The following is a 13,474-nucleotide window of genomic DNA, read 5'->3' as shown; positions in this document are numbered from 1 at the left end:
TTTCGAAGAATTGTTGTTTCTTATTGTTTTGTTTTGCTTCCATATAAAATATGCAGTCTTAAAGGCATATTTTCTGATTCTTAGAATTACTCACTGTTCTTTTGTTCTTGACGGCATCGCCGCCCCAGGGGCTTGTGCAACGAGGGGGGGGGGGTTCATAGGGCCGTACGACCTGGGAAGAATAAGACCAAAACTACGGGTGTACACCCCTCCCCTCCCTTTCGACCTCACACAAAGTATTTTATAAGCACAATCATAATTTGTGGTCTTAATATACCTCAAAATGCACCATTTGAAGTCTAAACTTTTATTATGTTACCCTTCCTTAAAGGTTCCATGCCCCAACGTAAATCAGTCGTAAGGGGTCGGGGGGCGGGGGTGATATTATAATTTGGCCACCACCTTCGAAGTACTGTGAACGCCACTTCGATGCACCCCCACCCCCTCCACACCGCCACATTGCACTCCCTCACTATCTGTATTTACACACTGGACAGTCAATGCGTGGAAAGGAATGGTAAAATAAAATCCATTCAACAATAAAAAGTATTTTATAAACACAATCATAATTTGTGGTCTTAATATACCTCAAAATGCACCATTTGAAGTCTAAACTTTTATTTTTCTACCCTTCCTTAGAGGTTCCATGCCCCAACGTGCATCAGTCGGAGGGGCGGGGGGGGGGGTGGTTGGGGGTAGATAATAATTTGGACACCACCTTTGAAGTACTGTGCACGTCACTTCGATACACCCTCCACACCGCCCATTTCCCTCCCTACCTTTCTGTATTTACACACGGAACAGCCAATGCGTGGAAAGGAATGGTAAAATAAAATCCATTCAACAATAGAAATATATATATATGCATAAGGTTGCATTGTTACAAACTAAAAATTCATTGTCATGTCCGTTTCACTAGTTCGACTATCTGCTAGACTGGAACTCGTCTGTTTTGCATCACCGGGGACAGTGACTTGCACAGGATTTCAAAGGTTGCGGTTGGGGGAGGGTGGGTGATTACAGATTTCCCCGACTGAGTTAGGTAGGGGATTAACCTTAATGAACGAGGATTTATATGATACTTAATCCACGGTCTAATTTCTTAGATACATCTCTGTTCCTTAAAACATATATTATTATATTGTAGATTTATATATTGTAACGCTAACTCAGTCTAAGATTCTGGTGCGTCCAAATATTCCCTGCTGAGGACTGGTGGTGGTATGGAAACAAATGCGGCTTGGATGGTTGTATGTTAGTAACGACGAGCCTTAAATCTCGCTATTACATGCAAAAGATATAACACATAGATAAACGAGTAAAGAACAAGCGCTGTGTAGATTTCGCAATCTATTACTATAACCAGCCACGGTACAAACAATACATCGGCACGAAGCCCTCAATGATAGGTAGAACACATGCACTTAACGATAATGGTCACAAACGAGGTCTCAATATCGAAGTAGAGTCCTATAACGATACGTACAAAAGAAAAGACGAATACAAGACAGATACAAGTACGACCACAAGGGTCGGAGCCAGGGCTACTACCGAACCAACGGCGATTCAGATCGGGAGCGAAGACTGGTCACAAGTCCTGAGGACTGCTTCAGATGAGCTGGTGAGCAGACATCACGTGACCTGTAATTATGACGTAATGTAGCCGACGACAAATAGAGGGCGACATATATCATGACCAACGGCATCACAATATATATATATATCAACAACCAAACTTCCCATCCATTATTACCGGAAAAAATATGTGCAATGTAAAAGACCAGAAACCATTATCTAATCTTCAAACACATGTACAAGCCCCCCCCCCCCCTCCCCTACTTACTCGATTTTGAAGTTACAGCTGAGAAACTCTTTGATTTGCTTGCGCGCTAATAAAGTGGTAAAATGTGCATGGTCAGACTTCCTTATTCCCGTTAATGAAATATTTTAAAAACTGTTTGGATGAATGATTTGTTCCAAGAAAGGACTTCTAAACAAGTTCAAACATTTTGTTAGTCCCATCGCGAGAGTAGCGACACGTTTGCACAAGAGGATAATGAATATATTCGAGTTACAGTGATGAAACGGGACGGAGAGGGGGGGGGGGGTCAATAACAAGGATACAGTACATCTGTCAGGAAGGAGGGTAATAAATATCTTGTATTGTGATAGTGGTTACGACTTATGAAACGAGTTGAAAAAAACTCACACCAAAGTTAAGAGAAAGAGAGACCTTTGTATCATTCATTAATTTGGGAGTACAAGAGTTCACGTGACATCGTGTGTTTTTCGCTAAGATATGAAGCCAGTCGTTCTGGCGCAAACAAACTTTTTCTCTGTCAAGGTTGAAGTTGATCAGTATTGAAGGGAAGCATAACGTAATTCATAGACCTTTGTTCAAAGTGCACATCACAGTTTGGCCAAACCATCTTCATATTTGGTCCAAGAGTCATATAACTAACAGAGGAAAATTCAGTAAACTAATTCACTAAACCTTATCAGTATTTTGCCCTAAACTACTAAAAATTAACAAAATCTTAAAGTTTATACATCTGTAATATAAATGTCGGTTTTAATCTCCACGTTTTTTTTTTCCAGACGTAATATAAGTGTTAAATGAGACAACAAATGGTCTCAATGAGGCAAGAAATAACAAATTTGAAGATTGGCAGCGAAATGCCTTTTGAAGTTAAAGCATGAGTGGCCTTGATTATATGACTTACTAGCATATTTGAGGTCAATACTGATCAACTTTAACATCGACAGAGAAAAGGTTTGTTTGCGTAAAAATGACTGGCTTGATTTCTTAGCGAAAAAAACACGATGTCACGTGATTTAGTTGGATTTAGTATCCTATAAATCCTCGTTCATTAAGGTCAATCCCCCTACCTTACTCAGTCGGGGAAATCTGTAATCACCCACCCTCCCCCCAACCCTAACCTTTGAAATCCTGTGCACGTCACTGTCCCAGGCGACGCAAAAAAAAGACGAATTCCAGTCTAGCAGATAGTCGAACTAGTGAAACGGACACGACAATGAAGTCTTAGTTTGTAACAATGCAACCTTATGCTTATATAATTTTTTTATTGTTGAATGGATTTTATTTTAACATTCCTTTCCACGCATTGGCTGTTCCGTGTGTAAATGTAGAGAGGGAGGGAGGGAAATGGGCGGTGTGGAGGGTGTATCGAAGTGACGTGCACAGTACTTCAAAGGTGGTGTCCAAATTATCATCTACCCCCCCCCATGCCCCTCCGACTGATGCACGTTGGGGCATGGAACCTTTAAGGAAGGGTAGAAAAATAAAAGTTTAGACTTCAAATGGTGCATTTTGAGGTATATTAAGACCACAAATTATGATTGTGTTTATAAAATACTTTGTGTGAGGTCGAAAGGGAGGAGAAGGGGGGGGGGGGGAGTGTACACCCGCAGTATTGGTCTTATTCTTCCCAGGTCGTATGTAATTTTTTCCAATGTTCAAAACCACTTAACCTACCGTTACACCGACGGTAACAGAGGCAAATGAATAACCAATGGGTAGTACCCTTATGACGTATATGTGTGACTTTTAGCATAGCCATTTAAGAATAAGGTCAATCATGACTCCACTAAAATTGTAATCAGAAAATCAAACACTGTACAAACAGGATGATAAAAAATTGTTACCGAGCAATTAGAAATGTTGACATCGGTCAGAGCAGAAATATGGAGTTTTGGAACATCTTTGGTGGCGAAGTCTTGCACGAGATGTCGCAAGAAACAGCACAACAATTATTGCTCCCTTTGGGGGACGAAATCAATAGAAATGAACAATTTCAAACGGTACATGTTATTGTTTGAACCTTCAATCATTATATTGAGTCTATAAGTAAATGGAGTAAGTAACAATATTTAGTTTGCGTAAGAATGGCTAAAAAGCGACATTTAGAAGTAAATGTCGTTTTTTTTTCATGATTATCGTTACAAGACTTGAAGTTGTTCTAGGTTCAAATCCTTAAAATATTTAAAGTGTATGATGAAGTTTTTATACCAAATACTTCCCAAATGCAGCTCATACAAGATCTTGCTTGTAAACTATATACAATCTTTGCACTTTTACATCACAGAAAAGGTGATTAATTTGGTAAATGAAGGAAATTGGTTCGCTTCAAAATGCAACTATATGCTGGCTATTAATTTATTCTTGATTAACATTTAGCATATTGAATTAAAGATATATTATCATGTGATGTAAGATAAAATATGGTCACGGTCAATTTGCTGTACAATAAATTATCACAAAGTGTAAGGTTATCCGTAAGTAGAGGTAAAAACATGTCCTTTCCCCTTGACTAACTAATTTATAGTACTTCAGTATATTTGGAAATATACCAAAGCTTCACTTGACATTTGACAAAGTTAGAGGTATACAAGGGATGTAATTATTTCCTTCCTGGTTGATGCTTCACCAAATAATAAATCCGCCGTGAAGGGTCATGATTCATTTATAATTTTATATATCTAAAATCTAGAAGGAAGTACGATGGCCTTTCACATATTGATAACTGTAAAATATTCAATAGATACCCGAGGAGATTTCACCACCATCATCATCATCATCATCATCATCATCATCATCATCATCATCATCATCATCATCATCATCATCATCATCATCATCATCATCATCATCATCATCATCATCATCATCATCATCATCATCATCATCATCATCATCATCATCATCATCATCATCATTATTATTATTATCATTATTATTAAAAATTAATTTAAGTGTGAGATGTGGTATAACAATGATGGAACTGAATTTGTTTTATGTCATATACACGAGATGAAATCGGTCGAGAAGTGGATTATATGTTCAGGTGGGCCTCGATTTTTGTATGGGCATACACTGGTTGTATTCTAGGCCACACACCACAACCCGAAACATCGAGTCCACTTTATCCGATCTCGATTCCAATTGAGTCCTCGTTTACTCGGTTACTTTTCAAGACAAAATATTTCCACGTTTGTTGCTTAAACTAAGTGTTGATGTATGTCTGGCAAGGACTGGGTCAGGGTAAATGTTATTAATACCGGGAGTACCCCCTCCCCCACCCTTTGTAGTGCATACTTGGCAAGATGGAACTATATCTGTTTTTGGGTATGAATTTACTACGAAACGAATACTCAGGCCGGGAAAGCTGCGCCGTGCCGACATGCCAAATGAACGATGGTACCATGTACCTCCGTCAGGGTTTATAATGTTGTATAGTCACTGTTGAATTTGCGTGAGGTACATAGTATTAATACTTAGCATATGCTTACTTAATGCTACTGACCTCCGTGAGGATGTCACAGGTAGATCAAATGTAATAAAGAAGTAGGAAAGAATGTAATATAAATGCTGGAAAATATGTATTAATGCCTGCGTCATACTGTCCCGAAATTGACACCAGATGGACACACGATAAAGGAAATGTTCAAATTCGGCTCTGATCGTTAAAACATCGGGCCATTCGTGAGGGCATCTTAAGCTATCGTATGACCGCCGGTGGAGTTTCTCAGGCTCCGGCAGCAACTTCGTGAGCGGTGGCAAAATCGTTGGCATACATATACGTTTTATTTTACACGGTCTCTGCATGAATGCTCCGTCTATTGAATGAAACTGACCCTTTTCTCTCTTTTTTGAGAAACTTTAAAATAATTTTAGAAAAAAATTGAGGAACCGACAACTGTAGATGTTTTTGTTCTCAGTATTAAAAAAAGAAAACTAAATTATATATAATATGTTAATCATGTATTATAGGCTATATGGTAATGTATTCGAAGGTCATGATTTCCAATGACGTGCTATGCAATTCGAGTCGCTTGAAACGTTTCATCATTAACCTGGCATTAAGGGCACTTTAAATCATACTCATACACTATAATATAATTTATATTCTGATCGGAAAATGACAACAACACATGATTTACTTTACCCTCCTTTTTTCGACAAAGATATTCTAATTAATTAGTCTTTCCAATTTCTGTATTTTTTTTCTATAAAAAGCAGTGTTTGTTTCCTGTCCTCCTCAATCTTCTTTTTGCCGACGCTTTTCAACATTCCAGAAAGTCTAGAAGTTAAATTAGTCGAAAACGAAACATGGCGCTTCTTCGATGTTTGTTGGCCTTTGCCTTCATCGTTTGCTCGGTCAAAACTTTCGGTAAGATGCTTATTTTTTTATTTTATTTATTTTTCTTCCGTCGAAAGTTGTCCATTTTGAATATTGTATCTTTCATATTTCTGCATTTAGAGTATAAGACCATCATTTATTTGCAAGTGCTTGTTGATGTTTGTTAGAGGTCAGTTGTATACATGTTTTTTTTTTTTTTAGAAAGGCCTGTTTACGTACATGTTTTAAGGCGATTGTATAGTGTACTGATATTATAACCGAAATTAATCTAATAATTTTAATTGAACGCCCTTTCTGACAATGTCTTACTTGCATCCAATGCGAGGAGGGTTCTGATCCCTGCATGATTTCACCGAAGTGCAAGGTGCACCGAATGCACTGAAGTGCAAAGAGACTGACTTCGGTCAGCTTGCGGCTTTGATAAGCCAATGAGGCTTCTTCGCGAGTTCCTGCTTGCAGGAGGATCTTAACATACACAAATACAAAAGTGATGTGGCGTCTCACCGATATACCGTCAGCAAATGAAAAATTAGGGATCACCACCAACCAAGAGCTTCAGAGCTCAGTTGGTGGTGGACATGATTTGTAATGCTGAGATCACTTGTTCGTGTCTTATTTTTTTTCATTTTTGTTTTTACTTTACCGATACTTCAAATATGCCGTTTTCATTTTTTTTTTTTAAATAATCTTTTTCTTTTCCGCATTGGGGGTGGGAAAACAATTAGGGTCTGGGGGCACTTATCTTGTTAGGGCTGGCTATAAAGGTTAGGGACAACTTCTCTATTAGGAAGTTGATTTAGATCCATAGGGAACAATATTTGGAATTGATAATTTTATAAAAAAATCCAAATATATGCAAATTATAATATGCAAATTAGGTCGCAATTTAATTTTAATTGGAAAACACCAAAATACAATAAAATCATTACGGACTTCAAAATTGACTTCAAATTGTATGATAAAGGTTCTTCTGGGGCTGCTCTTTCAGATGATATTTTCTGAAATCTGTTGAGGATTGACAGAGTTATGACTGATTTAATTTAGTACAAATGTTGTTTACTTTCTACAAATACAGCCTAACGTTGGCATAACGTTAGGCCTAGCCTAGCCATTTTTGTAAAAAACGCTATTGAACTTACAATTTCTGGGTCCTCAAAGGACCGAACCTTTTATAAACTGGTTCGACCAGAAGGTCCTGGACGTCATCAAGGTATCTGACCAATCGTCCCACATCTTTAGGGCCTATTGGGCCGTAATTTGGGACGCTGTGTGCAGTCACGACCTATTTGAAAATATCCACTACGTAAAAGTCCATTGAAATGTACACTAAACATTCAGTATTGCCGTTCTTACACAGTATTGCGCAAGAACGGCGGTTGCTATCGACTTACAAAGGAATGTGAGGGCGCTATGTCATAACTATCAATTATCAAGAAGTGAGCGGCCTAAATATCAAAAATAAGAAGAAAAAACACGTACGTAGGTTGAAGCGTTCGGGAACGAGTGCTTTATCAAAAATGAACGGATTTGGACGATTTTGGTGTCAAATTACAGGAAATTTCAAGGACATTTGCATTTTTCTCAGAACTCTCTATAGATATATTCCTGAAATTCTCAGAATATGTTCAAAACATGTTAGGGTTTATACCAAATATAATGGGGGAGTTTGTTCAACTCTTATTTTCTGTCACGATTTAGTTGAAGCGAACATCGATTTTTAGCCAAATTACGTCATTTTCAGATTGACCTTTGACCTTTGAGCCCCACCCACTAAAAAAAATCACAGTTACCCCCCTTTTTATTTGTTTTATACACAAACGTATGGTCTTAGCTACATTTCAATACCTAAATAAATGTTGTAGGATGTAAGATGGCTGAGTAATAATTTTTTTTTAAATTCAATGATTATTTTAGTCGATATCGACTTAAATAGCGGAAATGAGGGTGGTGGAGGAAGGAGTGGTTCGTAAATGTTTGCAAGCTGAACAAAGTGTCAGAAATCTCGGCTTAACTTTATAGATAGCTGAAAGATAAAATCATATGCCATAGACCAGTGTTGTCAGTTCAGAATACGTTGTCAAGAACAACTTAATTTTAGGCAGAAATTTGAAAAGAATGATCCTTGTTACAAACAAATTGACCGGTGAGCGAGGAACATATTTTCTAAGCATCCACGGTGTTGAATTCATTTTCAACATATCATTTTCGAAATAACAACATTTGAAGTTGACATGTTTTGTACCAAAAATAAAATAAAACTTTTAGCAAACTGCTTATCCACAAAAGAGCCTGTGGAAGAGAGTGTGTAAAAGTAAGTTGGCCTGATATTTCGGTCCTAGCAGGATCTTCTTCAGAGGCCAAATGACAAGTAACAGTAACTGAAGGGACAAATTCACGAATGAGCAAGGTGAACACAAAGAGATAGATGTAAGAGGATTAGTAGACAAGGGATGGAGAAGAGAAAGAGACCAACAGGGGAAGAGGAGAGGTAGGAGATAAACTGCCGAGGGACAAAGAGAGGATTAAGGGAAGAGGGTAGAGAATAAATTAGAAAAGGACAAAGACAGAAAGGTGTGGAGAAATAAGGGGGTTATAACAGTTATATGGGAAGCGGAGGGTACGGGGTTAGATGTGGGGAATAAAAAAAAAAGTGAACTTTGAAGATTTTGTGCTTTTTATGAGGTGTTTAACTTGTGATAAACCAGCGTATCCAATCACGTTGATACATTTTGCTTTAAAAGGATATATAGCTATAGGGAAAATTTCTTTTTGACAGACGAAAGAGAAACAAAATTCTAAGTATCCTGGCCAAATGTGTGGTATACAATTTGTATATAGTGTAGGTTATTCGACATATTGATCGTAGAGATTGTCACAGATGATGTGATGTTAACATCAGTGAACTTGAAGCAAACAGCTGCCATGCCATAGTTGCACTCCGCCGGCAAAGTACTGTATATTTTTCGCGGTATTCAAGTTCTCGCCTTATATGTTATGACTTTGGATTCAATTGGATATTCTCATTTTAACCTATAGGGCCTATAAAGGAGATGTGAAGTTATACAAAACTTTAGTAATCGCCTTTTTTATTTGGAATCACTATTTTATGTGTTCATATTTAGATCCATCCATCCAACGTTGAAGTAAAATGTTGGATTTAAATTTTGGAGAAGAAAATTAAAGAACAAAATTAGTCAATGTGCTCCTTCGATACCAGATTTGTCAGCCTGGTTGCTTCAAGTTCACTTTTGGATGAACAATCATTTGTGATCTCCAAATCAGATGCCGTTTACAACCTTGGCATGTTTTACCCTTAGATGGGACCTGTTGCTTCAATGATTTTGTCTTACACTGCGACACGTCCAGTTTGTATTTCAATAATACTTGTAAAATGATCTTTTTGACTGAACCGTGTATAGTTAGTAATACCCAGACCATTGTGTCCTCAGATGCAACAAAAAACTCAACGGGCTGAGGTTTATCCTTACATGGTTACATAATTATGTCAGATTTGTTTTTCATTTTTGCCAATTTTTCAGTGGCAAATGCTATTGAATATCATCCAAAAGTGCTTGGTTGTTTACATAAATTTAAAATGATATTTTTTTCTTTGGAGCAGTTATTAGAATTTATAAAACAATGTATTAACAATGATAACATTAAAGCATGCATTGAGGGGCCAACTTTTCAATTTAGACATTAAAGGAGCAGTCCAGAGAAGTTAACACAGTTAATGGTGAATATGCCACCCCTGTAACTTCCGTTAAGATTAGCGGTTCTTGTATATCTCCCGTTCCCGCTGTTAAAGATATGGGTGTTATTTTACACTCACATTGGTGGCCCATTTGGTTTCTCATGTAAATATAATCTGCTTCTCTGCCTCACATCCTGTCAGACGAATTAGACAAATTCGCAAATATCCGGATCACAAGTCGACTGAGACACTTATCCATGCCTCTGTACCATCCATACTTGACTGTTGTGGCAGACTTTTATATAGTCTTCCTGCTTAAACTAAATCTCTAAGTTTCAGAGCATTCAAAACACCGCCCTTATATTAGTTACCCTCACAGATAACAGATCCCACAGTGAACCTATTCTCCACCAACTTCACTGGCTTCCGGTTTCTTAACGAATAAAGTACAAACTTCTCTCCCTCATTTACAAAGCCATCCTTGGTTTGCTCCAAACTATATTTCCAACTTACTCACCTTACAAATCCCAGCTCGCACACTCAGATTTAACAGTACTATATATTCTCCTAAAGCCACCTAAAGTGAAAACTAAGACGTACGGTGAAGCGTTCTTTTCAATTTTCGGCCCCAAAAACTCTGGAAAACTCTCCCACCCACATTAGGAATGCCCCTAACATAGACAATTTATAAAGTGTATGAAAAACTCACTTATTCACGTGCTACCCTCATTGAACCTTGTAATTTTTCGATCCATTTGGTAAATGTTTAAGTTTTGGTTCTACCATGCTGTAGTTTTGTACTCATTTAGTTTCTTATAAAGCGCAGCGAGACCGTCGGTATAATGCGAAATATAGAAATAAAAAACCTATTATTATTATTATTATTATTATTATTATTATTATTATTATTATTATTATTATTATTATTATTATTATTATTATTATTATTATTATTATTATTATTATTATTATTATTATTATTATTATTATTATTATTATTATTATTATTATTATTATTATTATTATTATTATTATTATTATTATTATTATTATTATTATTATTATTATTATTATCTTGCAAACCAGACGCGCTGCATAAACATCTGCACCAACATATTATATCTATTCATGGACTATAAAATGTCAAGACTTAATTCTGCCGAAAGCAATCTTTTGACAAATTGGTCTGATCTGTGGCGCTGAAATCATCCTAACTGGATTGTTAAAGTCTTGTTTCAGACGTTAACAAACTGTATGACTGAATTATGTCCAAAGAATTAAAAAAAAAAGGGAAATACAAAATTGTGTTTATTTTCTCGTACTATAAGATATCAAGACTATTCTGACTAGATCATCCTGAAAAAAAAGCAAAAATGTCCACCAAATCATAAGCAATCCACATTTATACACTACCATTCTTATTAATCCAAATCAAAAGAATCTTCATTTATAAACCACCATTCCTATTTATTTACTTATTAAAGCCGCTCCCATCGAGGACGAAATTCTTGACGCGGATGCCCTTAGTCGCCGCGGCGGATGGTTTCATAGACTGTTCCATCATCACCACCATGGTGCACCAGCCGACAACAAGAACCAGCCAAAACAGAGAGAGGAAAGACAACTCATACACGATAACAGAGAGAATGCCATGCTAGATGACTTCGAGAAGAAAATGGCTGAGTTATCTCCAGAGGAGCGTTTTGACTGGCATGCTCTCTTACACAGTGTCGGTAAACATGTTGCTCAACACGTTGCAGAGAAGTTAAAAACGAGAGTGTTGGCCGAAGAAGGAGAGCGACTGCCCGAGGGATACGACGAGCTAACACCTGAAGAGAGAAGCTGGTATAGCTCCCTGGCAGGTGCACTCCTTGGTAGATGAATACTGCGGGAAAGAAGCTTGTATCTGACCCAAACTGACCGATATTTAGTCTATAGACACCCATCCTATCAAGTGAAATATTTCCCTTATACTTTAGTATTGTTTCGATTTCAAGTAATGGTGGTGGATTGACTTTTTTGGAATAAAAATCAGAAAATAAAGTAAGCACGATCTCTTTTCGGTGAGCAAATCAAGATGAGTATTTGTGTACCTATATTGTCACAGGCGCGTAGCCAGGGGGGCAAAAGGGGCAGCCGCCCCCCCCCCTTGAGCATATTTAAAAAATAATAATGTTTTTATGATATCGCTAGTAATTTCAAAAGAGAAAATGCTTAGATGCAACTTACAAGGCCTGGGAAGTGCCATTTCCAGCGATCTGGGAGGCATTTTAGGCCAAAATTGTCTTGTACGCTTCGCGCCAACCCATGGTGGCGCCACGCTTAGATAGTATGCAATGGCGTATCTACGGCTCTGAAATTTTTTCGACATCTTCGCCCCTCCCTTGGCAAATTCCTGGCTACGCGTCTGTATTGTCAGCATCGTATTATTCACCTTTCAGGACCAAGACGAGGGAGAGGGACTCTTTGTCAGGGGGACTGGGAGGGGTAGAGACTCGGGGACCGAGCGCAATTAGATGGGCCGGTGAAAATGTTTTTAATACATGGTTAACGACAAATAAAGTTTTCAAAAATGGGGCCCGTGACCTAGTTACCGACGCCACTGTTTCAGGCCAGACAATTCCAATATAAGACCCAATAATTTATCAACGGAAAGGATACTATGAAATATCTGGAAGAGTTTAACGATTCAATCCGACAGTGGCGTGTCCCCATAGACAAGAACTGTAATTGCTGTACCTCTTTACTCTGCAGGAAAACAACTACATCTTTCACCGCAAGTACACGAGACATCTTGAACTCTTCCATCCCTCCGTTGCTACCCTCTTCTCCCTTCCCTCCCTACCTCCCCTTACCTATAGCTACCCGGACGCACCCACCAATCTTCTCATATTCCCCTCGGTCCTCTCCGTTCCTCTTTCCCAAATTACTTAACCCTCCCGCCTAAGTCGAAATTCCCCGCCCCCCCCCCCCTCTGTCTATCTCCTTCATCTCTGCTCCCCGTTCACAACCCTCTAAGAATTTTGTTGTTGTTTTGTTATACAGAATTTTTGAATAACATTTAACCTGAAGTGCAAACAACATTCAATGTCTTCTAGTATAATACAAATGGAAAAGATGCAAAGTACACTCAATATATAATAAACATAATATCAAAGCGCCCAACGTCTGAGATCAGTTTTCTCAGAAACATACGAGACATTCTATAGTTCGGGCATCTTTTCAGGATGACAACCCATCCGGGCGCGAAAATTTTTTCAAGGTATGTGTGGATGGGGGGGGGGTGCTCGAAATGACGTGCACAGTACTTCAAAGGTGGTGTCCAAATTATCATCTCCCCCACCCACCGCCCCCTCCGATTGATTCACGTTGGGGCATGGAACCTTTAAGGAAGGGTAGAAAAATAAAAGTTTAGACTTCAAATGGTGCATTTTGAGGTATATTAAGACCACAAATTATGATTGTGTTTATAAAATACTTTGTGTGAGGTCGAAAGGGAGGGGAGGGGTGGGGGGGAGTGAACACCCGCAGTATTGGTCTTATTCTTCCCAGGTCGTATGTAATTTTTTTCCAATGTTCAAAACCACTTAACCTACCGTTACACCGACGGTAACAGAGG

General features: G+C 38.1%; 1 protein-coding gene across 1 annotated transcript; it reads left to right on the top strand.

Moving 5' to 3' along the window:
• The first annotated feature begins 6,030 nt into the window (after positions 1–6,030).
• Positions 6,031–11,900, top strand: LOC139969084 (uncharacterized). The gene is made up of 2 exons (XM_071973846.1): positions 6,031–6,191; positions 11,340–11,900. The coding sequence occupies exons 1-2, from the start codon at positions 6,131–6,133 to the stop codon at positions 11,735–11,737; spliced, it is 459 nt and encodes a 152-aa protein (XP_071829947.1). The 5' UTR covers positions 6,031–6,130; the 3' UTR covers positions 11,738–11,900.
• Positions 11,901–13,474: the final 1,574 nt, after the last annotated feature.

The sequence above is a fragment of the Apostichopus japonicus genome, chromosome 6 (assembly GCF_037975245.1).
Source record: "Apostichopus japonicus isolate 1M-3 chromosome 6, ASM3797524v1, whole genome shotgun sequence".
NCBI lineage: Eukaryota > Metazoa > Echinodermata > Holothuroidea > Aspidochirotida > Stichopodidae > Apostichopus > Apostichopus japonicus.
The sequence above is the reverse complement of the archived record's forward strand: the minus strand, read 5'-3'. Positions and strand labels throughout refer to the sequence as shown.